The following is a 25492-nucleotide window of genomic DNA, read 5'->3' as shown; positions in this document are numbered from 1 at the left end:
TATTGCTCTTTTCTTGTGCTTTATTGTTTATTGATTATGGTCTAATCATCCATCCATGTACTGTTTAGGGATAATGCATTGAAAAATGGTTATTTTCTAAAAATTGGGAAATGACATCTAAATGAAATCATTGCTAGAAATAAATTGATATTTGTTTAGCCTATTTTATGCATCTCTAATCTTATTGAAGTGTATTATTTTTATCTTTACAAATAAATTTGGGAGAGAAAAATAGATAAATCAGGCTCTTTAAGCGGGAAACCAAAGATAAAGTGTCTTAGTAGATGTGGATGAAATTGGGATAACATTATATAAAAAGTATTAACATTGCATCACAAGTAGTTTTGGCATGCTAGGCCAACATATTTCCATTATGAATTCATCTTTTTATCATTATTTTATCTTTTACTTTTCTTATCTTTTACATTAAAATCTCTTATCTATTTTATCTTCTACTTTTTTATCTTTAAATCTCTTATCTCTTTACATTTTTATCTTATCTCCTACCTCTCCTAATCTTCTATTCTAAATTTCTTATCCTTCTTATCTTTTACTTTCTTTAAATTTTACAATTCTTCATTCCTTATCTCTTTTATTGCTTGAAAATTGGGTTCGCACCAATCTAAGCACAAATAAAGTTTATGTGGACTCGACACTCAGACTTCCGTTTTACTTTACTACTTTTTGATAATTTTATATACTTGTCAATGAGTTAACAATGTTGAAGGAAGACCCCTGATTTTGATGATTGGAAGCTTCCTCATGTCTTTATGCAAATTTTGAATATTTTCTATGATGCTCCACTTATTTTTTCTGGATCAGTGCATGTTACTGCTAATTGTTTCTTTACTAAGTTAAGTGACATACAAGATGTATTAGTTAAATGGATGATTTAGTGTTGAAAAAAATGGCTGAAAATATGAAAGCAAAATTTGACAAATATTTGGACATCGATGGCGGGAATATAAATTATCCTGTGGTTGTGGCTGTTTTTCTTGACCCGCGATACAAGTGGAATTATATCGAGTTCTATTTTAATTCGATGTATACAAAAGAAAGGACTGTAGATGTATTAAAAAAAATTAAAAACCTTCATACATAAATTATATGATCAGTACGTGGAATGGCATCCTGTTCCTATTGATACTCATGATGTTAGTAGTTCAGAGAAAAAAGTTACTCAAAGTTTGAGGGGTGGAGGTGGAAGGGCTAATATCATGGATGAGTATAAACTTTGGGTAAGGAAGTTACAAGGTAAGCTCCAAAAGAATGAGTTGGAGAGGTATATGGAAGATAGGCCCAAGTTTGATTATCCTGGGTTTGATATTCTTAATTGGTGGAGAATAATGACTACAAGGTATCATGCTTTTTCTCGTGTGGCTAGGGATATATTAGCCATTCCAGTGTCTACAGTATCATTTGATTCTGTATCTAGCACAGGAGGTTGTGTTCTTGACCCATACCATAGTTTATTGAGTCCTAACACTGCAGAGGCTTTGATTTGTCCACAAAATTGGTTGAATCCTTTTACTAATGATAGTGGTCTTGATCCACAACTAGTAAATGTGACACCTCTACCCCATACATATATGTATTAATAATAAAAGGAATGAAAATTCAAATATTAATTAAAAGTATTTAAAACATTTTTTAAATACAAGTCTTTCAAAAGGGTGAAAGGCTCACATTCACCTTTCTAATATCATAATAAAACTTGTCTAAATAAATAATAAATTCACTTTGGCTCAAAACAAGGTCGTTCAAAACTTCATCCAATTATAGAACCTATGTCTTAATGTCACATCCTATCAGAGCATTGTATTCCTATGTCCTTTAGCATGAGGTTCTTCATAGTCATCCACCTATTCATTTGCTCCCACGAACACAAGGTTTGAGATCATCACAGGATCCAAACACAAACAACACATTGGAGTGAGTTATCACATTCCTAACTAATAAAGAAACAAGACAACTACATATACATATCATATAAATAAAATAAAACTTACTTAAACATAACTCACGAAATTCCACCACTTTGTCATTCCAAATTCACTTTTCAATCATCAATTGCACTTTTCAATCATCAATCACATTAAACAAAAATCACACACTCCGATTAAGACATAATAACACATCAATTTCATAATAAACAATTAGCAAGTGTATGCAACAATTATGCTAAGACTCAAGCCTATATGCAATGTGGTACTATGTTAGTGAAAAATCACTCTGGGACACTTAGGAGTACATAACAAGACACACCATAAAATGACTATGTCAGGTTACTCTCACTAAGTAAAATCATAGGGAGACCAGTCAGGGTCACGCTGTTTTGCGAGAATGCTCCAATCATGTGAGATCGGCACATGCTTAAAGGAGCACTCAAACCAGGTGACCCCCAAGGCCTACACTCCGAAGAGTCCGTCAGGGCCCCTCTCTCCTAATTCAGGTCCAACTCATAAAATCATTTTTGCAAGCAGACATTGCTCATGAATTATACAATACCCACAATCTCATACTCGTGTTTTAAACACGTTTAACACAATTGTGCTACAATTTAACACTGGTTCTTGAATAGGAAACCTACATTTTCTCTTTAACACTAGTTTCTAAATAGGAAACCTACTTTTTCTCTTTAACACTGCGCATCAACACTTTTCTCAAGATAACACTAGTCGAATTATTGTACAATTCATAGCTTACAACACAAGTAATGTCACATCAAGTGTTAACCATACACTTATTCACAACCAAAACTCATTCACAATTTCACATCTCATAGTGTCACAATTCACCATCACATGTCTACATGTATCTCACAAATTAACACATGTTCAACTTTCCACTTATACTTAATCTCAATAACAGTATTATAATCTCAAGGCAACATGTTATTCCACAATTTATCACATATTTCATTTATAAGCATTGCTCATGAATTATACAATATCCACGACCTCACACTCGTATTTCAAACACATTTAACACATTGCGCTATAATTTAACACTGGTTCCTAAATAGGAAACCTATACTTTTTCTTTAACACTACGCATCAACATTGGTTGGGTTATTGTATAATTCACAGCTCACAACTCAATACACATATCTCAATACAAATGTATCTCAAATCTAACCATAATATTCTCAAACTCCAACACTTGAATAATTTTTGGAATCACACTATAACAACACTACAGTATTATTTACATAAAATATTAATATAAATAAATATATAGCTAAATCTATATATATAAATCAGCAACATACATCATATTGGATTATGAATTTCAAATAAGCTTTCAATGTACCAATTCTAAATAATTATATGAACATTTTCCCACATATATAAGTATATACGAATTCATATATATTATCTAAGAATACAACACACAGTCTACTATAAATCTTTGGTCAATTTCAAATATAATATTAATTTTAAACTATAAAAAAAACCTAAAAAAACATGAAAAAGGAGAAAATACAAAATAAATATCTCACTCCTTTTTACACTAAATTTCTAGTTACTTAATTTTATCAATTCACGCTAATTAGACAAAGGTTTAATTTATAGGATTCACACTCAACATAAGGACACATCAATTTCATAGTAATTTCTCATAGGGACATTAATTGGTTTATCAAATGCATATAATTCACACTTATAATTATAAGGATAAAATAAAAATTGCAGAAACAATCCAAAACCCATTCCAATTGATACTCTAAGGATCTCTACACATGTCCTCACTAATCCCCAATTGATAATAACACATCCCTTACCTCTAAGCGGGCTCACGTGTCTTTCAAAAAGGATAGCAACATCTCTAGCGGTTCCTTGAGATTCCTTCAGTTTTTCCTCTGACTGTTCTGATAGAGTTCTCAAACGTCAGAAAGGCAGAGAAGGGATCGAAACCTCCATATGTATTGTCTTTGTGCGATTCCTTTTTCTCTCTCCGTGAATATTATCTCGAAAATCCCAACGGTGAAGGTGTTCGAAAATGAATCGCGAACCACATATAAAAATTTCATGAAAATCCAATGGTTCTCAAAATTTGGATTGTAGTTTTACTGGGATGGTTTTGAGTTTTTGCGGGAAAAGAAAAGGTTACGATGTGAAGTGTATTTCTCTCAGATCCAACATGATTTCAAAATTCCCAACGGTGAGATTGATTGTAATTGAGCGGCGAACCATGTGCTTAAATTTCATGACAATCCAATGGTAAATGAGTCTGAAATCATCATTTTTCTGAGATAGGTTTGGTGGGTTGCGAAAAAAAGAAAGAGTTTTAGGGAGGGGAGAAAAAACGAATTGAGAGGATGATCATAAAAAGCTACCGTCTGACCTAACATATCGTTATTTATACCTAGGTACTCACAACCTATTATTTACTCTATTTATTTATTTTTATTATTTTATAAAAACTAAGTCTATTTTATTCATATCAAATAAATAAATAAAATATCATTTTTATTTTCTCTCAAACCATTATTTTAATTAATAAAATTATTTCTCCTTATTTATTTAATTATAAAAATCTCATCATTTTTCTAAAATTTTATTTATTTATAAATAAAAATTCTTTTTAAATTAATGTACGAAAAGTGGGATGTTACAATAAATATCTTGGAATGAGTTGAATAACGTATAGTAGTTGTTTTCTTTCTAGTTTCTAACATCATTTCATTTTGGCATTTAAATTTCTTTCATGTTTAACTTTAATTATGTATTTCCTCCTTTTATTAGAGATGTCACGGATTACAACCTTTGCAAGAGTTGATGAAATTAGAGTTGCAAGTGCCTTTGAAGTCTTAAAGTAAAGATTTTACTCACAAATTCCATATTTTAAGTTCTTTAAACATATACTCAGTTGTAGTTTTTTCCTCAAACTACTACAGGGATGCTTTGATGAAATGAACTGAAGGAGGAAAGGAGTAGAGGAGACTCATTTGATAGTCACTAAGAGTTTATTTTAGTTTGTTCTTTATGTAATTGTAACTATTGGATTTGGACATATACTGTGTATTTTATTTTAATTTGTTATTTGGGAAATCTATATTTGTACTGTGTATTTACTTGTGCTTACATGCATTTGAGAAGCCTTTGACAAATGTCTTTTTTTCTTCTTCTTCTATTTCGGTTCCTATATTTGCTTGTATAATTTCTTTGTATTTGGTTGGGTTTTCTTCTTATTGTTATGGATTTTTCTGATTTTTCCATTATTTATTAATAATTTTTTACTTGACCCGAACCAATCTGATAGGATTTTTCCATTTAACTCTATATATTCTGTATTTCCAAACAAACTCTGTATATTCTTACATATATAGAGTTTTGTGTAATTAGTTAAAAATTTAGTTGATAGTTGTAAAATCAGTTGAAAGTTGAAAAAGTTATTAATAGTTGAATTCTAATATAAAATTTGTTAGGCATTCTTTGAACTCCGTCAATTAAATGATATTGTTATTTACTAGAGTTTTTTATTTTTTATTTTTATAGATGAAATTATTTACTAGTTTTATAGAATATAACACTTCCAAAAGAAAAATAAATAAGTTGATATTAGATAAAATTTACGAAATATATAGACATATATAACGTTCCATCTATAGAAGAAACCCTAATGCTATTACTTTTATTAAAAAAATGCCAGTTTAATCTTTTTAATAACCATCAAAGTGTAATTTCAAGATTATAGTTAATATTTTTTTAAGGAAGATTATAGTTAATACTTTACGTTTATAAAACATGAGATTGAATTATGTGACATTTTGAAAATCTACGCACATATTTTTTAATATTTAGTGCAAAAACAGCGATTGGGATATATATTAATCCAAGAATGGTAGATGGAGTCCTCCCCTTTGATAAATCAGATTTTTTTTTTCAAAGCAAAGTGACATTATATTAAAAAGCGTGGCTGTCACAAGAAGTGGCATAGAACCACACATGTAGTTACAAAAAGATTTATATACTATACTAATTTATTGAAAGAAAATTTGGCGTGAAAATACGATTCACCCAACACATTAGTTGAAAGCAACAAAAACTTTGTGAAGTGTTGCTGAGAGTGGGAGCTCTTTAATTAATTTATTGAAAGCAGAAGCAATGGATGTCAAGCTTCCCAGCCCCTAAGGACAGTAGCACGTGCGACACGGTTAACTGCCAGGGTGAAGGCTCCCATACGAAGATCACATTCATGGGTTTTGCACATTTCCTTCACATCTTTGAAACCTTTGGTCATGTAGGTCTTTAGCTCATTGTTCACTTTCTCCTCATCCCACATGAAACCTTGGATGTTCTGTGTGTCACAAAATCACCAACCATGTAAGGGCTACATAGGGTATATTAATTAATTAATTTGTACAATAAGGATGCAATTCCTCTAAAATGAGCAATTTGCTTAAGAGGATAAATAAATAATTTCACTTATTGATGATAAATTTAATGGTTGATATTACATCTACATGCATAACGAATCATCAGTCCATTTTTTCTTTTATGGAAATCCTTTTTGGGAGGCAATAATATTCGAGTCAAAATTAAATGTCAAATGCAAATATTTTCTTAACAGAGATTCAAATCTTAATTTACCACTTGGCTATGTTTGGTAGGCCTTTGAAGAGTTTATAAGCTACTTTGACCAAAATAAACTTATTTGATACACAAACTTATTTGGTAGCTTATGGAAAATAAATTAGTTCATAAGTTACTAACTTCTTTTTCTTCTCAATTCTATCCTTACTATTTCATTTGAAATTTCTTACTCTTTTATCCCATTTAAAAACTTTCTTTTTTTGTTTCCTATTTGAAAGAATTCTTGTATCTAATCTTACATTCTTATTTGTAAACCATACATATAATAATCAACTCATTAATTGTCATTATTACACCTTTATTTAAGGTTAGAAATTCTTTCAATCATATAAATTTTACAATTATTTATTGAATCATTCTTTGTGAAATCATATGATTCATTAAATAAATAATAGTTACCTGAACCCACTCAAAGTAGCTAACTGTAACGCCTCCTGAATTTGCAAATATGTCTGGGAGGATCACAACCCCTTTCTTCTTCAAAATCTGCAAGTTAGGAAGGTAGTTAACAATAGTGCATTTCTTCTTTCTTGTTTGAAGAAGGGAAAGGAAGAGAAAATTCAGACTAACCTCATCAGCTTCTGGGTCAGTTGGGTGATTAGCTGCTTCCACAATAAATTTGGCCTTGATTTCATTTGCATTTTCCCTTCAACCATACCAAAAGATGAATAAAATTATAAAAGAACAAATTAGCTTTAGACATTTTCCTTATTATATAATTCAACTTTAGAATATTGCTTATATCAGGAGACAATTACTAAGCTAACAAAGAAAAAGGGGTGGTTCAATTTTATTTTTGCTTTCAAAGTAAGCTATAATGATGATGGTACTGTGCCATCATGTAGTTTGTTAAAATAATCAAATATTTTGAGGTGTCCCTTATTTGCCTGAGTTGAGAACAAAAGAATTTTGTAGTTAAATTAGGAAAATCACCTATTGATGACACCCCCAAGAGCTGCTGGGACTAGAACATCACAATCTTCAACCAATATTGAGTTAGGGTCTATTGGATCACTACCATTGAATCCTTTTACTCCCCTGTGCACTTTGGAATGCTCAAGTAGGCTTGGGATGTCAAGACCATTGCTGTTCTTTATGGCTCCAGTTATGTCACTCACAGCAACAACTTTTCCACCTTTATTACTAATTAATTGGGCAGCCCATGACCCTACATTTCCAAAACCCTGAAGAAATACACAATATATGAGTTTATGTCAAATTCATCATAATACTAAATTCAAGAACTTCTTTCAGCAGTTCTTTACCATCTATATAGCTAATGCTTCATTCTTCTCCTATAGGCTGTAGTTAAAAACAGAAGAGTAAAAGGGTCCTTCCAACCTTTCTAATTGACTAATTGTTCTAACTTCCTTCCTCCGGTTTTAAATATAATAAAAAAAATGTGTTTTAGTTTTAAATGTAAGCAAATTTCAACTAATTTTACTTCAGTTAATGATTTTATCTCTAAAATACCCTTCATTTAATAAGGGATTTAAATTCTAATGACTTCTTATTCTTGATATCAAATTTCAATCAAAGACAATTTAGGAAAATAACTTTTAATTGAGATTGATGGAAATAAATGTTATTAATCAGCTTTCTTAGTTAGTGTGAAACAATTTTTTTTGTTTATATTTAAAACAAGATTAGTAACTATTTACTGTAAATAGCTTGTGACTAACTACTGATATGTGGGAATCTCTAACAAGACAACCCAAAGTTTCATTTGTTATTACTACCACAATCATGTCTTCATGGACCATTACTTTGAACATCATTTTAAAACTGGCATAATGCATTATTCATTCACTAGCATAGAGATCAATTGGAGTAAATGTACAAGACACAACAAGTACCTGTATGACAAACCGTTGTCCAGATACACTCTTCCCATACTCATTAAGCAAAGCCTCTGTTGCAAAGAGGACTCCTCGTCCTGTAGCCGCGTCTCTACCGAGAGATCCACCAAGATCCTAGTTTGAAAAAACATAAGGGCAATGATATATTAAGCATATGATTTGATTTCACTTCAATGGCCATTGAAATGAAACAAACAATTACTTACTATAGGTTTTCCAGTCACTACTGCAGGAGAGTAACCGTGGAATTTGGAATACTCATCTAGTATCCATGCCATGGTCTACATGCGTAACCACACAGTAAGATAATATTGAATTCCAAAAATCATATCAACATCTATTTTTTTTTATTGGTAGGAATTGAAGACAATGTCTGGGGATTTACAATCAACATGTATTTAAGTCAAATATAAATTAACAGTAACATAAAAAGTATATATAATCTTAAACAAATAGCAGCAGATTCAATTCTAAATCTGTGTAATTAGTACTGACCTGTGGTCCTGTTCCCATATCAGGTGCTGGCACATCTGTGTGAGTTCCAATCAAATCATGAATTTTTTGTGTAAAAACTCTAGTAAGTCTTTCTAATTCAGATATACTTAATTCTGCTGGGTCACACCCTATCCCTCCTTTGGCACCACCATATGGTATATTTGCTACAGCTGTTTTCCATGTCATTAGTTGTGCTAAAGCATTCACTTCATCAGGGTCAACCTATTTATTCCATTAAATGATTCAGAGTGAGAACCGAGAATCTAAAGTACACACCATATACAAATATAAACAGTTCCAGGGACTGGTTCACAGAAAAGTTGTAATTTGAACCATAGCTTTTATCTTTTATCAAACACTTAATTATGTGTTTTTAGTCCTTCAACTCAGGGGGTTTGTTCTTTTAGTCTCCCAAACAAAAATTTAAACTTTTTAATCCCTCAAATTCGAAAAACATTCTTTTTGTCCCTTTCCTCAAATAAAAATTCGCAGATTTTAGTCTCTCAAATTTTGGCAGTGATTAAAAAGAGCATTTTTTTTTTTAATTTGAGGACTAGAAAATGCAATTTTTTATTTTGAGGACTAAAAAAACAAATCCCCTAAATTGAGGGACTAAAAGAAAATTAAGCCTTTATTAAAGATATGGCTGTTCAGAGGAATATCCCAACATTTTCTTTTTATTTCTAAGTTATACAAAAAATTAGGGGAAAGAAATCAAATGATTATTGTTGACAAAAATCTGATAGCAATTCAGTGCTGGACTACTTGTTCAATCAAAAGAATGCATGTCTTTACCACAACCATAGATAAAAACCTTGAGTAATTAGTAAATTGAAATTTTTTTAGTGTTAACCTCAGGATGGTATCTGATTCCTCCTTTCATGGGGCCTCTGGCATTATCATGTTGAACCCTGAACCCTACATAAGATTGCAAGGTGCCATCATCTTTAGGTATGGTACATTCAACCTGCATTATTGTGAAACATTTATTTAGAACTAGAGTTGGTGAACTATATGAAACAGTATAGTGAAAACAAGTAAACTAATTTTGCCAGAACAAGGACATGAAAACACACAAGAAGCAATTTTACGTGCCTTGATTTCCCTGAATGGAATCAGTAAACTTTTCTCAAGCTTTGAATCCAATCCCAGAAGCCTAGAGGCCAACTTAAAGTTCCTGTTGGTGGCTGCTAGTGCATTCATTGTTCCCCTTGACTACTAGAAGGAATAACACAATATTCAATCTTTTAGCCAAAGATATCCAAGATGTGGAAAATAGATCTTGCACTGTTACTATAATTGAGACTACAGAAATTGTATGGAAGATGAAAATAGATCTATTAGAGCTAATATTTATATTAAGATATGCATGCAGCCAGCTAGAGTCAATGTCAACAATACAAAATAGACTAGTAGAAGTTTGGTAGAGCCCCTTATAATACAAGCAAAATGGATAAGTGCCAGCAATGTGCCATATCATGTGGATCAATGTCAGCAATTAGTCATGAAAGATTAAGATGACAAAGGCAAAAATAAAACATGTTATCCTCCTCTCTCTTACAAAGTCTAAATATAAATTTACTTGTGTTTACACATGAGGCATGGTTTTGGTGACACTTAATCAAGGTATAAATCATCTAGTTGCCCAAAGTGCATTATTCAATAAGAGTAGTAGAAAAGATTACTAATTTTGCATTAGTAATCTTCACTAATGAGTGTACCTGTCTTGTGTTCTAGCTTCTTTCACATCTATAAGAAGAAAAAATAGTTACAGAAATCTACCATGCTCCTTGGGATGAGAATACAGATTTATTATTCTCATGTTCTGTCAATTCAAAGTTAATGTGTTCAGGAAACCTTTGTTATACTTTCCTGAAATAGCTTATGAATGAACTGTGTAGCCAGTGCTGCCCCTTATACTATTGGCACGTTATGGGGGTACTATAGGGCAAAGACATTGCTAATAGACACAAAAAAAGAATCTTTGGAAAACCACCTTTCTACAACATCAAGAAAGGCCAACTGCATTGGAATCTCTATGAAATGGAAATTGTAAGAATTAGAAGTTTCCCAAGTGGCTCCAAAATTATCTGAAGAGGCAGTATCCAGGTGAGGTAGGAAGCAAGATACTTTTTTTTTTTCCTTACGGCAAAGATCACGGGTGTTTCTCAATCTATAGGTATTGCTTGTAGTGTGCATCACTAGTGCTGATTCAAGAGAATTTTACATACGGATTCTCCCACTAAATAAATCGTTCCTCCACATGTAAACACTGAAATTTTTTACCACTATACCAACTCTTTGTGTTGGAAGCAAGATATTCTTAACAAATGATACAAAATTGTACCCTCTATAAGCAAAATTTTGTGTAACTGGTCTGACATTTAATTATGTTTCATGCACATATTGGGTACAATTAAATTCATTGCTTCCACAGCTTCGTAATTGTGAATTACTATTATAGAGGCCACGGATGTGTAGGAACATAATTATGCATTTAGAAAAACACATATTTCACGGCCTTTGTTGCGGATCGTGACTCGTTTCCATATATTATATTTTATTACAAGTTCATAAATTATTTTTCCGAGTACTTGCCTTCCATGATGCCCACTAAATAGTATTGATGGTACAACCCTTTTGGCTATGCTTGTCCTTCGATCTTTTTTCATAAAGGAAGCAAGTTTTGCTCTTTCTTTCCTATTTTTGTTATAATATTTAAATATAAATGAACCTCCCCCAGTTGACAACTTGTTCTGCTTTTATATTTAGGAGACAAGTTCTGAATCCAATCTAAATTACTCTTAAGACTTTGTCACAACAATCATCTTAAAAACATTTTAAAAAATTGTGAGAGCTACAATTGGGTAGTGTGAAAGAGAACACGCAAAGCCAGCATGGCATTCACTACTTCAACTACTCAAATTGGTAGTATTTAGTACTTAAAAGAAATGAATAAATATAGCCTAAGTTACAAAAATGAAAAAAAAGGCTTACCAGAAAAGGCTAACGTGATTTGTGACTGTATTCTAAATTGAAAAAAAAAAAAGCAGATACACGCATTTATCAGCGGGTAATTCACATTTTGCATCATTGATGAGGTAAACATATATATAATACTATATTTCATCCCAAAGTAAATGTTTGGCATGCCATATTGCACATGTGACTGCACAAAACGGCATGGACTTTTCTTCGAAACCCCATATCAGCATCGAACTAATTATTAACTAAAAATGCAATAAATTGAATAAAATGATGGAAAAAAAAACATCATATCCTCTTTCTTCTAAGAGGATTCCAAGAAAACACAGTGGTTAGGTTATCCAAAGTCTGTAGTATGATTATTCAAAGCTGGAAATATGGGCTTAATAATCTTTGACACCTCCCTTACTAAGTTTATGACTTTAATTAATCCTTACTCATATCCAATCAGTTTAGGTACACGTCGTTTTCGTATCCATCAATATATGGATCCACCGATCCAGTTAAAATTATGTAGACTTAATTTTATACCATAAACTTAAAAGTCCAAACAATTGCAGTTTTACTGGCTATGCTCTCGGCTAACTACTTTGAAAGAGTAAAAAAATAGACCATCTTGGTATATTCTATAAGAATCCCACTGTTAAATTTATATAGAAACAAGTTATTGTGTGATGAATAAGCAAGTCATATGGGACTAAGGGGATAGTTTAGATACTGAATGCAACACGAGTCATTTTAATAATATGCCACCAAGAGATTCAAGACATAAAAGTAAGATATTCATGGAATTCTGATTGTTCATATTAAATAAAACAAGACTTTTTGCTTCAATTTTGGTCATCACTTAACACTGATAATCATCATGATTTATCCAAATAAATAATGTCATCATTATCATGCTTATTGGACATTTCTAGCTAGGAACCAGTAAAATAGTAGTAATCTTATCACTTATCTCAGCATCATGATCCAGAATCCCTGACTCTATATAAGTAAATAACATAATACTGAAGGCAAAGAGCAACTCATTCTCTAGTTGAAGACATTAAGTTCTTTACTAGCATCGAATCACAAGATTCCAACAGCAAAAAAAAAAAAAAAACTGGAGAGAAGGAATTAAAACAACCAAATTTGTTCAATCCTGTTGCTAACATTTCACATAAAAAAAGTGAATTGAGAAACTTACCAAGAATTGGAGCAACAAACTAGTGTGAAACTGGGTTGGAGTTGGAGCAAGCAAGTCAAGACTCAACAGAAAACCAACCCAAAATATAAATAGAAGGAAAAAAAGAAAGACAGAAAACCGAAAACTAAGGAAGAATCAGAATTGAATTCCCAGAGGAATCTAATTCAATAGAAAAAGCAAAATTCCTGCGGTGTTTGCAGACACCCCAAATATGCTAAAAACACTCAAATCAACAACTTTGGTCAGAACTCAGAACTAACAATTAAAAGAATATGATGCGTATGTGAACGAAAGATAGCAGATTTGAGGTCCTTTCCTATATCCCACTAGGCATTAGATAGCATATATCTTATATCTTAACTCAGAAAACTCACTCTCCACCATTGGTCCCTAAAACACTGACACACAACACACTTGAGCATCACTCCAGTTCACTATTACTACTAGGCTCAAGAGGAATGGTACAATATAAGTATAATAATAATAAACATTAGGAAGCAAAACGTGGTTCTACTGTCACTCATAAATGGCTATAAATATAGATGGTTTCATTGCACACGGGAATCCAACGCGATTCCCACATATATCACTCTAACCAATCACAACCTCAACCCCCCATTCATGATATTATTTTTCCTATACTTTACTTCTTTCTAGAATGGTAATTACACATATATGGCACTGCTACAAAGTCTTGTTACTTTTTATTCCTCTCCTTCCCTACGTATCTTTTTTTCCTTTATGGGATACAACATGATTATTTTTATTATAGACAATCATATTAGAACTAAGTAAAATTATTATGTACAATAAAGTTATTTGTCTGAATATTTAATTTTAAACATAATTAGAATGAGATTTCTAATTAAATTAGAATAATTTCATATCAATTGATCTATTCACTCAGATTTTTTTCATATGTATTTGCTACCCCACTAAAACAATGACCATTAATCTTAGAACTTTTCAACTTAGCTCATCCTATAGAAGTCTTATTTTAATTTTTTATATTTTTTAATAAATCCAAAATAGTCATTTCATCTATTAAATGTCGATAATGAGACTTTTGAAACAATAAGGATAAAAAAAGAAGACCAAAATGATATTCTAACCTTTAACATTCAACAAAACTTAGATAAAGTTTTTTTTTAAGTCTGAACTTTAATTTTAATAAAAACTAAATATGTATCCGTGCATCATGTGGATGTTTAAATATTTTTTAATATTATAATATGTTTTAATTACCGTGATTGAAGAATAAACCATTTTCTTAATTTCCAACTCATTTAGTATCATCCAAAATATAGTAGATGAGACCAGATAAAGGTACCACAAGATTAATGAAACCCCCAGAGGTGGACCACCTCAATTTATCGTTCCAAATATAGTTTTCGTTGAATTTATGATATCCATTTCCTCTTTTTCAACCTCTGCACTTAAAAATTCTATCCTGTTCCCTACTTTTCCTCTTCATTCAAAATACATTAATTAAATGGACACGACTCTCTAAAATCGCAAATAAAACAAGCATAAATTTGCAAAAGTCAGTATTCAGATAAGAAATATTGACACTTTACGCATCAAAAAGTTCACTTAATTGGTGTTGCCAAAGATCATAGATATCAAAAAACAAGAGAGGAGTATCATAAAAGTAGCTCATTCTTTTTGTTTTTTGAGGAAAATAAATATATACAATGATATTGTGCAAGTGCTCTATTTATAAAGCTAATTATACTCACAACATTTACCAATATAAAGACTTTTTTCAATGAATAGTTTGTGTGTGTTTTAAATGCTTTTTGAGTTATAAGTTCTGTCTTCATTCAAATAATTCTTCATATATAACTCAATTCATCTAAACTTTTTCAGTAAAAAAATGTTCAAGGTAATGATTGGGTTCTTTTGAAATTTTAAAGTATTAGTAACTTGGATTAAATTATAATGATGACTTATACAGAAAATCTGAAATAACCTAAGTTAACATGCTCTGTGAATTTTTCCTATAATATGATCAAACAGACAAATTATATTAACTACTGTACTTACACCTTACATTTGAGGTGGCCAAATTAACCTGAGCTTGAAACATTATTTTATTTTATAATTAATTAATTGAGACCAATCATCACTAGAGTGTTTGAACACTACACTTCAGCATTATGTAGCACATCCTTTCACGACAGGCACAATTATTCGTGTACATTCATTACACAATTATATATTTTGAACAAAGTATATATATCATTGAAAAGAAAAAGAAGAAAAAATGATGAAAACAACCTCTCTTCTAAAACCATAATGTGACCTAGACAATAATGTACGTATTTCAATGGCGACGACTGTGAAATTGCATATAACGTCCATTGACCAAGCATATAGCACTTTCGAAAAGCTTTCAAAATTCCACTTGAAGCATTTACTATTTTTTTTTTTTATAGATATCCCAATACTATCATGTAGGGTGTCAATAACATGCTACTGATGCTAGGCTGCTAGTACAAGTTCATTCAGAAAATTAGCACACAATAATTTGGGGAGATGATAATTGAAAATTTATATAAAAAAATAATTACAGGGATAATAATAATAATTATTTTTTGTATATATTTAGATTGTATAAATGAAAATTCAGAAAAATTTGGTAAAAGCAACCCTGACGTGTAATAATTGATTAATTAAGAAAAAGAAAGAAAGAATATTCTTAGTGCTAGAGAGCCAACTACATGTAATTGTCTGAAGTAATAACAGTTTCTACTTTCTGTGCCTCAATCAATTAGGCATGATTCAAATTTTGGTTTGTGTATTGAATAAAATCATATTGGGAGATGAATATTTACATTATGTGGTTATCAAGAATCAGCATATGTTAGCATGACGATTCCACTAACAGAAAAATCAAGAATGAATGACATGTTGTTTTGATACAGACAATATACAAAGGCTTGCAATTAGCATCCAGGCTGCTTTTCTATACCACTCAAGACCCGACCATTTTGAATGATCACTTTCCAACTTAAAAATCTTCATGACGTGTTGTTTTCTAGGCGTATGTGTATCTCCTTAATTATTATTTTTTTATATTTTCTCCTTAATTAATTATAAGATTTTTAAAACCAATTTATGTCTCTTAAAAAAAATAATTAGTTAAGTCAATCACGTTCAACATTCAATATGTCAATTATTTATATTATTATTTTAATTTTTTTTATCTCTTTATCGATTTAATTATTTTTTATTAATACTTGAAAAAAATATTTAAGTAAGATTATATAGGAAAAAATAATTAATTTATATAGAAATTTTAAAAAATTATAAAAAAGGATAAACAGATTTCTAAATGAGTGTTATAATTAAAAACACAATAAGTATATCTCTCAATTAAAAATTTGCATTTGTGGAGAAGATTCACATTACACCAAATTTCTCTAGCCTTGCCAAATTGAAAAAAGCATATAAGAAAGAGATAAAAAAATGTTAATATTCCTTAAGAAAGAATCAAAGCGGAGCTTCAAACCAACGTGTCATTGGTTTAAGCAGTAATAATAAATTTGATTCTGTTAACCAAAATTTTGAATTTGAGTCATTGGTTTAAGTAGGATTGAATTTGATTATGTTAAGTAAAGTTTTAAATTTAAGTATTATAAAAGAAAAATGTGATTAAAAGAAAGATATATTAAACTTGACCTGCCAAATTTTTTGACTGAAAACAATTTTTACCATAAATAAATTTAATCTATTATTAAGATTATAAGTAATTAACAATTATATAATTTCTTCAAATAAAAATGTTTTTTCTTTATTTTAATTATCTAAATGTGATTTAAAGACATAAATTTATTACTTTTATTTTTCTCATAAATAAGAACACACACATACATGAAACATATTTGGTAAGATTATCTTTTTTGTGTGTTAGATAAATAAGTATTAACTATTAAATATGTCATATATTAATAATCAAAATTAAAACATAATAAGTTATATGAGATTTTTAAAAAGTTATATGATTTTTTTAAGTGATATTGAATTTTGATCATTTTTAAATGATCGTATGATCATAATTTATTCTTCTTACTCTCATAAAAGTAACTTTCTCACTATACATGTCTCTTACACACATATCCAATGATAGGTGAGAGAAGTTAATTTTGACCATAAAATCATAAATAAATTAATAAGATTGTGATAAGATCATGAATTCTAACAACATGTGTTAGAGAAGCCTAATTCAACAATGGGCCCAATAACACGTGCAAAAGTAAAAAAGATGGAGTCTTTAAGTTCTACGAAGGAGAAAAATAATAATGGATTGAGTTACATTGTTAAGTTATGAAGAAGTGAATAAACTTAAAGATAACGAAAAAGGTGTTGAGGTGTTTATTCTTGGGTTCAATAGCTATTTTGTGTTGGAATTCAAGTATTTTGGAAGAAGACCAAAAGAGAAATATGGAGGGATGCATTAATAAACTTTGCTTTAATTAATTTAAATATTGACAAACAAAACATAACAAAAAAAAAATCATACGAAATAATAATACCAGAGAATTAGACAGTGGATTAGATTTGGTCAACTTTGGAGGATCTAGGAGATTTTCCTTTGAAACTAGGAGGGCCAGCTCATGCATAATATATAACGAAATACTGTTGTTATATTTGTATATATTTTTTAATTTTTAATTTTATTTTTTAACCCAAAGGTCTCATTTCGTTCACCTAAGTGAAGATTTTCTTGGAACAAAGATAGTCACGAATCGCAAACTGAATTAGTCTCTAATCCAGTGAGTTTGAAACATCTATGATCTCTCTAATCCAAGGAAAAAAAAAATATTTGTATATTTTTTTCTTTATCCCAAGGTTGTAAAAAGTCCAATATGCACAAAGGGAACATTTGACAATGTAAACATCACTGGTTCTCAAGGAAAAAGTCACGAAGACACAGACAACGCAGCGTGCCTTTCCTCGCTTTTACTCATTCATTCATTGATACAACAAGATTGTCATATATAAACAACTCAACCTCCACATACTCAAAGCACAAACAATTCTTTACTTGCTGCTCGGGTTGTTCTCAATATTCTCTCTTGCTTCCTGACTTCCTATCACTGCAAATTCAGTTCTTTGTTGCCTTGCAAGACATGTGTCCTCTTAGGTTCATCCTGATCTTTTTCTCCACCATGTTGGCCGCCTATATTGCATGGACCACCATGACTTCCTCACCAGAGATTGATTTCACCACCCAAGACAGAGAAAACAAAGCCTCCTCCAACAAGGATCATTTCAATTTCATCAAGGTGCCCTCAGTTCCATATTCTTTATACAATTCACCATCATTCTTGATTTTCTAGATTTTGATCCTGACTAGAATTGTTGCTTTCGTTTCAGATGATTCAGAATGGATTCTGGGTATTCGTTGACATGGCCAGCGGGGGATATCTATGGAGGAATTTGAAGTCCAGGAATGATGGTGTCCGAGAAGTAAAGAGCTCTTAGAAGTTGGAACTTTCCAAATCCCAATCTTGATTGTTGTTGCAGAAACTTACAATTCATTGTTTTATTTTCACCCCCCAGTGTGAAGAAACCTGTAAATTCTTGTCTTTCTTTTGTTTTCCTGCTAATACATGATAGGTAAATGGGGAAGTAACTTGTAGAATTCAAATAATTTTGCAAACCAAATTCAGTGTTCATTTTCCAAAGCCTAGTGTCTCATTCTCAAGACTTTTTTCTCCATTCTATGCCAACTACTACAGCACACAATCACGGACAGGATTGAAATTTGCAAATTCCAACTCATCAACCGTTTATGCACTTCATTTATAATCAATAAATAACATTTATTTACATTTAACAGAGTATATTATAATGTACAAACACCATAATAAAGAATATAGTCAGATCTACAGATTCAGAAGAAATGCTAGTTGCAGTGCGGGAATGTCTTTATATTAGGTCAGATTGTAGCTTAATGGACATGTAGAGAAGAGCCAATAAAGCACCTTGGGGAAGTGGTGCATACCTTGCGAGGTAGGAGCCAACCCATATGGCCACCACAACAAATGCAACAACGGTTTTCCCGCAAACCCAACTTGCAACTAACAAGCACAGTGTTAGCAATATGCCACCCCTCCCACCCAAAATCCATGTTATTATATAGCCCATTTTATAGCCGGTGTCTAACTTCTTATCAAACAATGCTGTCAGACTGCTGAATGTGAGTGAGAAGCGGGATCCAGGTGTCTGAAGCAAAAATAATGACACGAATGCTGATCTAAGCACTTCAACTAAAGAACCCCTCTCTTCATCTAAATCTACTACTTCGTCTTCTTCCTCATCTGTTTCACTGGTGTAGTAGTCCTCATTGACATTGTAATTCTCCCACTATCTTTCACTATCCATTTTTTTTCCTCAGATGGTCCCACCTATAGAATCTAGCCTGATCTTCAAATTCAGGGCCGTAACTCCATTTTTCTCTGTAAGGCTTGTGACCGAATTGAAGTTCTTGGTCATACTGAACTCTTGCTGCTTCATTAGATAGTACCTGTTTAACGAATAAAGAAGTAGATACTATCATTGGATTTCCACAAGTACATGTGCTCCAAAGCACAAAAAAGCAAACCTTATATAACAGAAGAAATTCTGGGAACTTCATAAAATGTTTCAAAATTCAAAACGAATTGCAACAAAATTGTAGGAGGAAAAAGTTGCCTGCACTTTGTAGTAGTTTTATTTTCAATTTGAAAACTGAAAGAGATAGCAAAACCACATTAGTTTGTTTTTGACCCTTAGGTACATTTTCGAAAACCATTAATTGAATGCCAATGTTTTTTTTAGGGAAAATTGAATGTCAATTAGTTACATTCTGTTTTGTTTATTTAGTCTCTACCAAAGAACATTGTTGTGGAACCAGTAGAACAGCAAAGTGTAACTGTAGGATCTCTATTTAAAAATGTAAAACTTTTCCTTTCCCCAGAAAAATGAAATTAAATTCCTGCTAAGAGCAACTATTTCTATACATCAAGAAAAGTTGAATACAGTTACTCACTTTATATGCATCATGGATGCTCTTGAATAATTCAGCAGCCTGTGGATCCTTGCTAACATCAGGATGATACTGCATTCACAGCAAAATTACAGACAAGATTAAATGAAAAAGTAGCATTTACAGAGTGCGATACCAAATATAGTATCACTTCTATAGTTGTTAGTATAGTAGCATTTACAAATTCAAATTTTCCAGAAGAAGCCTACTAAACTATCATCACAGTTTAACAAATTCCATAGATGCATTTGCCAAAATGATGATTAACAATGTCTGCTGACTAGGAAGTGAGGGTGTGAGAGATACAACAGCAACAACAAACACAACAAAGTCTGATTCCACTAGGTGAGGTCGGCTATATTGATTACACAACACCATTCAGCTCAATTAAAAACCAAAGTTTCAATAATCTTATTTACCATGAGATCCCTCTTAAGCACTTCCTCCCTGAGTAGTCAATCCTGGATAACGGACGACCCCAAAACCACTAAAGCGGAATAGCAAAAAGCGGGATGGCCACTAGGTGAAGTTTAAAAGAAATATACATGTTTTTTATCATGCATGCATAAAAATACTCAATAGAAAAATTACACAATTAAAGGTGTAGCCATAATTAATAATCAAAATCCATTGTCATTGTCGCTAACATTCAAATCCAATACTAATCAAAGACTAATAATCAAAGTAAGTATGCTGACTAGTGCTTATTACAAGTGATTCCTTAAATAGAATCACTATCTCCACTTCCAATTTCTTCCTCATCTCTTGTTCCCCATCATTAAAGATATGTTCTTCCTCCTTTTCCTCTTCAATAGGTGCAACTGTAGTGAGTCTAGTATGCTGTCTAGTGAGTCTAGCTGGATCACCAACCCCAATTGCATCACCTACAATTCCCCAAGTCAAGCTATCATCACCAAAGACTGGTTCATCTTCAACCACTTCTCCATCTTTACCCCATTTCCCCTATCAACCACTCATTACAATCATCAATATTGTCTAGGAGAATTAGATCAATTAAATCCTTGCTGTCACAACAGTCTTTAAGAATTTGGTTGTCCACAAAAAACAAGTCTTGTAACTTTTGATGCTCAAGCTTGCTTCTCTTCTTAATGAATCTGTATTGTAACTTTAAAAAAATAGTTTCATAATGAGCTCATATCCTCAGAGTCACAGTCACAACACAAGTATATTATAATTTACTAGCTCAAATGTACTCCAATTGCACTCAAACCCTGATGAGCTACATGTTAGGCTTAACACTTAATTGCAATGGTTTGCAAAGATGGAACATGTTTTCCATAAATCCTCCACCATCCGACTGCCAAGGATTTGTTGTCTCTCAGCTCTAGTTATTCCACCAGTTGAGGTCTTGCCACAAAAATCACGTGTGACAACCTTTTTATTGTTAATTTCCTTCAAGGAATTCCATTCCCAAGCCATACCTCAAGACTGTCAACCTGGTTGGCGAAGCACCACTCTAGGGAATTGGTTGTTTAGTTTGTGGTTGAGAATTTATGATGCCATGGTGAAATGAGGAGTGGAATAGTGAAAAGAGAGTGAGAGTAGCAGTGAAAAGAATTCAGGAGAAGAAAATCAAGAGGTCCAAGGGAGTTGAAGACTAAACATGTTCAAACTTCAAATGGGAGGAGACGAAAGGTCTTGGGATCAACTTAATAAAACTAAAAAGGGTGCCAAAAAGACATATAAACCAGAAAAAAAGGAGGGGGAACAGTAAAAAAAAGGAGGTAAACTGCACCCGCTTTTGCCCACCACGGCAAACCTGCAACATTACACCCTCTTGCATCGTGCCACTTCTAATTTTGCGACCACTATTCGCTATTCGCTATTTGCCACAATAGCAACATAACTTCCTCCAATGTCATTCATGGCCTCCCTCTCCTCCTTCATAGGACTAAAAACCATACAATCTACTCTTCTCACAGGTACCTCACATCGTGAAAGATGAGAGGAATAAACCTTGATCATGTAACCATATATTGATTGTCAAGATTGTTTTAATTAATTCGAATCTCCATTCATTTCGATTACGGTTGGGGTTCGCTCCTTTCTTGCTCTCATATCTGACAGTGATTATGCCCTAAGAAATCCATTTCAAATAAACCATCAATTTCATCCTTAAACTATTACCCTATCTCCTAAATGGTCTCTAAAAAAACCTATACAAGTAATCTACCAAGTATTAAAAATCATGCTAAGTAGTCCCCCAAATATTGAAAAAAACTTCAAATTGATCCTTGAACGTTAGTAAAATATATCAACTTAGGAAGTAACAGATAGATATTCAATACTTAGCTGACTACTTATATAGTTTTAAAATTTTGGGGACTACTTGGGAGAGAAGATAATACTGGGTTACCAAATTGGTGGCTTATTCAATCCATTTCCATTTCTATCCTACACATCCAATCCACCATGCACAACAAAAATAATTCCAGAAATTGTCAAATAATTAGTAACAATTACAAAATACTGTAATGCCAAAGAAAACAAAGAACCAAAATCCAAATAAATTCACATTTCCAAATTCTTAGGTTTTCATATCAAATCGGGAATCATCACAGCTCGTAGCATATTACAACGCAGACTCAGAACGAAACATCAAACAAGAATTCGTAGGAAATCGAAGAATACCTTGCGGGCGAGGAGCTGATAAGAGCGTTTGATTTGGACGGTGGTGGTAGTGCGGGCGACGCCAAGAATGGCGTGGTGGTTCTGGCCGCCGTTGACGGCCGCGGACGACCAGGAGGCCACGACGAGTGGCGACCGCCGGCGAGGAGGACTGGCCCAGGTGGAGGGTGCGGCGGAGTGAAAGTGGGCGGCGCCACCATAGCATGCGACGGATATGGGTCCCACCAGAAGGTGCGATTCCATTGTTTAAGCACTGGGAACTGTTAACCGAGTCCTTCAATCATATGACGGGTGTGCAAAAAAATGGGATTGGGATGTACAGGATTGTAACCAACTTGACCAGACGCAATTTTGTGTTTAAACCGAGTTGCAACAAAAACCTGTCCCAATTTAAAAATAGTTTGGGTTTAACCCACCCTGATTTTCCATAGGCAACAAGTTACTTGAAGTGCACACTCTCGCATTCGCAATCTCACCCACTGCCTCTGGTACATCTGAATTAGATATATACTGAAGAATGTTAAAGATACTGGATTTGGATGCTTTGAATTGGTAGAAGCTAGACTCAGGCCGATTCTCAACTCTTGCAAGCATGACAAGAGATGTGTTTGACATACTTGTCTCTCTTGTGGCCTCTGAGTCTGTCTTTAGTGTCGGAGAAAGAGTTCTTAATGTGTATCGTGTTCTCTTACACCTTAAATGCTGAAAGCACTTGTTTGTACATTACATTGTATCAAAAGAACATCATCACCACCACTCCAAATGAAAATGAGGAAATTTTGGAGTTTGAGAGAATTGAAGAAGGTAACAAGATTTTTTTATATTTTTAAAGTAGTTTTATGTACTTATTATATAATATGAATGATAACTAAAAGATTTTTTTTTGTTTTTTTTTCACAAGCGGCATTGGATGTTACTTATTGAGTCTCCTCAATCACTTGATGATGATTGAAGAATCAAGAACACTTTTTCTTAATCTTTTTTAGTTATTAAGATTACTACGTACTCAATAATTTGGAGTTTGAATTTTTTGATTTGGATCTTTACCGTTGTTGAACTATTAAAAGGGTTTTGCAAATAATATTGTTATCAATTGACACAGTAATTCAAGACAATCCAACAATGATACCCCCACATTTTTTCTAAAACAACACTAGTATTAAGTATCTTAAAATAATAGTTTTCTCATAGATATTATAGCATTATCACACATGCCTTTCACATAGCAATAATTAATCATTAACAATATCACAATCAATTTACCCAATACTAATCAATCAAATTCTATAGCATCCAAGTGTTATGTGAAGATATATTTCTTTTTCAAAAAAGTTATCTCAATCTCAATAATATGAAACACTGACTCATTCTCATGTGGAGACATATTCCTTTCTCGAATAAGTTACCTCAATCTATGTGGAACACTAGTATCAACTCAATCTCATACTATCAAGCAATCATATATCAAAAACATGATATGAAACATATTCAAATTAATTAAATCAACCAAGAACCTATCACAATTTCATCTATTATAAACACACGCCACACAATCACGATCCATTTCAATCAACCTTATAATTATTAAATCACAAGCATCAAGTAATAATATATAAGTATAATAAATTTTATATTAATAATAATACGAACAATAATTCACCATGAACAATGCAAAAAATATATTTTCACCTCAATCAAAACTAGCATAAATAAGTAATTCAATCACATTAAATATAATCCAATTATAAAATTTATAATGTTACTAACCCCAAATTCTTTGTCCTGAATTCCAAAGAAAATCCTTTAAGAAATATAGCATAGATGATTTTAAAAGAAAATAAAGTGTTTTATTCATCTCTTGTAGATCTTCTTAAGTCTAGACTAGATGTTTCCACAACTTATTCTATAGTCACAAAATATTCATGTTTTCAACTATTCTTATCTCACTTTCTTCTTCTTTGTTTTTATGTCTCTCTCACGTTGTTTTCTATTGAATCTTCTAATTTCTATTTATACAAATTCCTAGCAACTTAATTATCTATTATTTATTGCATTTTATCTTACCTATAAGATAAACTAATATCTTATCTTAATTATCTTAAATATAAATATAAGGTAAGACTAACATATTTAAAAATAGAAGATAAACCAAATGTCTTTTCTTATGTTATCTTATCTAAACTATATATTTTCTATTATTGTCAAATACTTCATTTGTTCCTATATAGAAGACCAAATTACTTAATTCATTAAGATTAATGAAAGTGATTAATTTAGTTGATAACAATAAATATGTCTTGAACTTATAACTTTTTCCAAAATTATCATCGTCATTAATACTTTTCTCTTCTAATGGTTTGTCAATACATTCATTTTTTTCTTTTAATGAAGGATATTTGTAGTCTAAAAATAATTAATCAAGAAATATTATGGATTGAGTGTTATAAATAGGAGTAGAGGGAGTATATGTGTGTGTTATCTTATTTTGTTTTTTTCTTTTGGATGTTACAAGGATCAGCTTCGTAGTAGAGGGTCTTCATAATTTTCAATTGATCAATGGTCCTTTTTTGTTGTCGAAAATACATTTCATTGTGGTGAGATCACCTCTATAGCTCTTAAATCTTTGGTGATCAAAATTTGTTTTTGTAACATCTAAATTTACACAAAATCATAAAAAAAA

At 31.8% G+C, this 25492-nt stretch overlaps 3 protein-coding genes across 7 annotated transcripts; 1 reads left to right on the top strand and 2 right to left on the bottom strand.

Annotated features, from left to right (window-relative positions):
• Window positions 1-5833: 5833 nt before the first annotated feature.
• On the bottom strand, window positions 5834-13700 carry GDH1 (glutamate dehydrogenase 1). Of its 5 annotated transcripts, none has more exons than XM_006598702.4 (10): window positions 13128-13700; window positions 10049-10171; window positions 9807-9920; window positions 8954-9175; window positions 8665-8739; window positions 8456-8572; window positions 7533-7783; window positions 7170-7245; window positions 6999-7085; window positions 5834-6303 (listed from the first exon to the last, which is right to left on the bottom strand). In XM_006598702.4, exons 2-10 carry the CDS (start codon window positions 10154-10156, stop codon window positions 6118-6120), a joined length of 1236 nt encoding a protein of 411 aa, XP_006598765.1. In that variant the 5' UTR covers window positions 10157-10171; window positions 13128-13700; the 3' UTR covers window positions 5834-6117. The 5 variants fall into 5 exon arrangements, with proteins under 5 accessions (XP_006598765.1, XP_040866136.1, XP_040866137.1 ...); XM_041010202.1 differs by lacking the exon at window positions 13128-13700 and adding an exon at window positions 10675-13046; XM_041010203.1 differs by lacking the exon at window positions 13128-13700 and adding an exon at window positions 10675-13046 and having other exon boundaries at window positions 10049-10168.
• A 4307-nt stretch (window positions 13701-18007) lies between these two features.
• On the top strand, window positions 18008-18820 carry LOC106796583 (uncharacterized). The gene is made up of 2 exons (XM_026126258.1): window positions 18008-18418; window positions 18510-18820. The coding sequence occupies exons 1-2, from the start codon at window positions 18263-18265 to the stop codon at window positions 18615-18617; spliced, it is 264 nt and encodes an 87-aa protein (XP_025982043.1). The 5' UTR covers window positions 18008-18262; the 3' UTR covers window positions 18618-18820.
• A 117-nt stretch (window positions 18821-18937) lies between these two features.
• LOC100781801 (chaperone protein DnaJ) lies at window positions 18938-23645 on the bottom strand. Its single transcript, XM_006598917.4, has 3 exons — window positions 22816-23645; window positions 20167-20235; window positions 18938-19662 (listed from the first exon to the last, which is right to left on the bottom strand). The coding sequence occupies exons 1-3, from the start codon at window positions 23053-23055 to the stop codon at window positions 19513-19515; spliced, it is 459 nt and encodes a 152-aa protein (XP_006598980.3). The 5' UTR covers window positions 23056-23645; the 3' UTR covers window positions 18938-19512.
• Between the last annotated feature and the right edge of the window lie 1847 nt (window positions 23646-25492).

This window comes from Glycine max, chromosome 16, assembly GCF_000004515.6.
Source record: "Glycine max cultivar Williams 82 chromosome 16, Glycine_max_v4.0, whole genome shotgun sequence".
Taxonomy (NCBI): Eukaryota; Viridiplantae; Streptophyta; class Magnoliopsida; order Fabales; family Fabaceae; genus Glycine; species Glycine max.
This window is presented reverse-complemented; position numbering and strand designations above follow the sequence as displayed.

Bases quoted from the DNA above. Each gene is read 5' to 3' on its own strand.
- GDH1 (XM_041010201.1), bottom strand. From the start codon at position 10,156: ATGAATGCACTAGCAGCCACCAACAGGAACTTTAAGTTGGCCTCTAGG. The intron at 9,176-9,806 runs GTTAACACTAAA...TGGAATAAATAG, and splicing joins GAATCAGATACCATCCTGAG to GTTGACCCTGATGAAGTGAA. The intron at 8,573-8,664 runs GTAAGTAATTGT...TTTTCAAACTAG, and splicing joins TAGTGACTGGAAAACCTATA to GATCTTGGTGGATCTCTCGG.
- LOC106796583 (XM_026126258.1), top strand. From the start codon at position 18,263: ATGTGTCCTCTTAGGTTCATCCTGATCTTTTTCTCCACCATGTTGGCC. The intron at 18,419-18,509 runs GTGCCCTCAGTT...CTTTCGTTTCAG, and splicing joins ATCATTTCAATTTCATCAAG to ATGATTCAGAATGGATTCTG.
- LOC100781801 (XM_006598917.4), bottom strand. From the start codon at position 23,055: ATGGAATCGCACCTTCTGGTGGGACCCATATCCGTCGCATGCTATGGT. The intron at 20,236-22,815 runs GTATTCTTCGAT...CTGTGAATGCAG, and splicing joins ATCAGCTCCTCGCCCGCAAG to TATCATCCTGATGTTAGCAA. The intron at 19,663-20,166 runs GTGAGTAACTGT...TTCGTTAAACAG, and splicing joins GCATCCATGATGCATATAAA to GTACTATCTAATGAAGCAGC.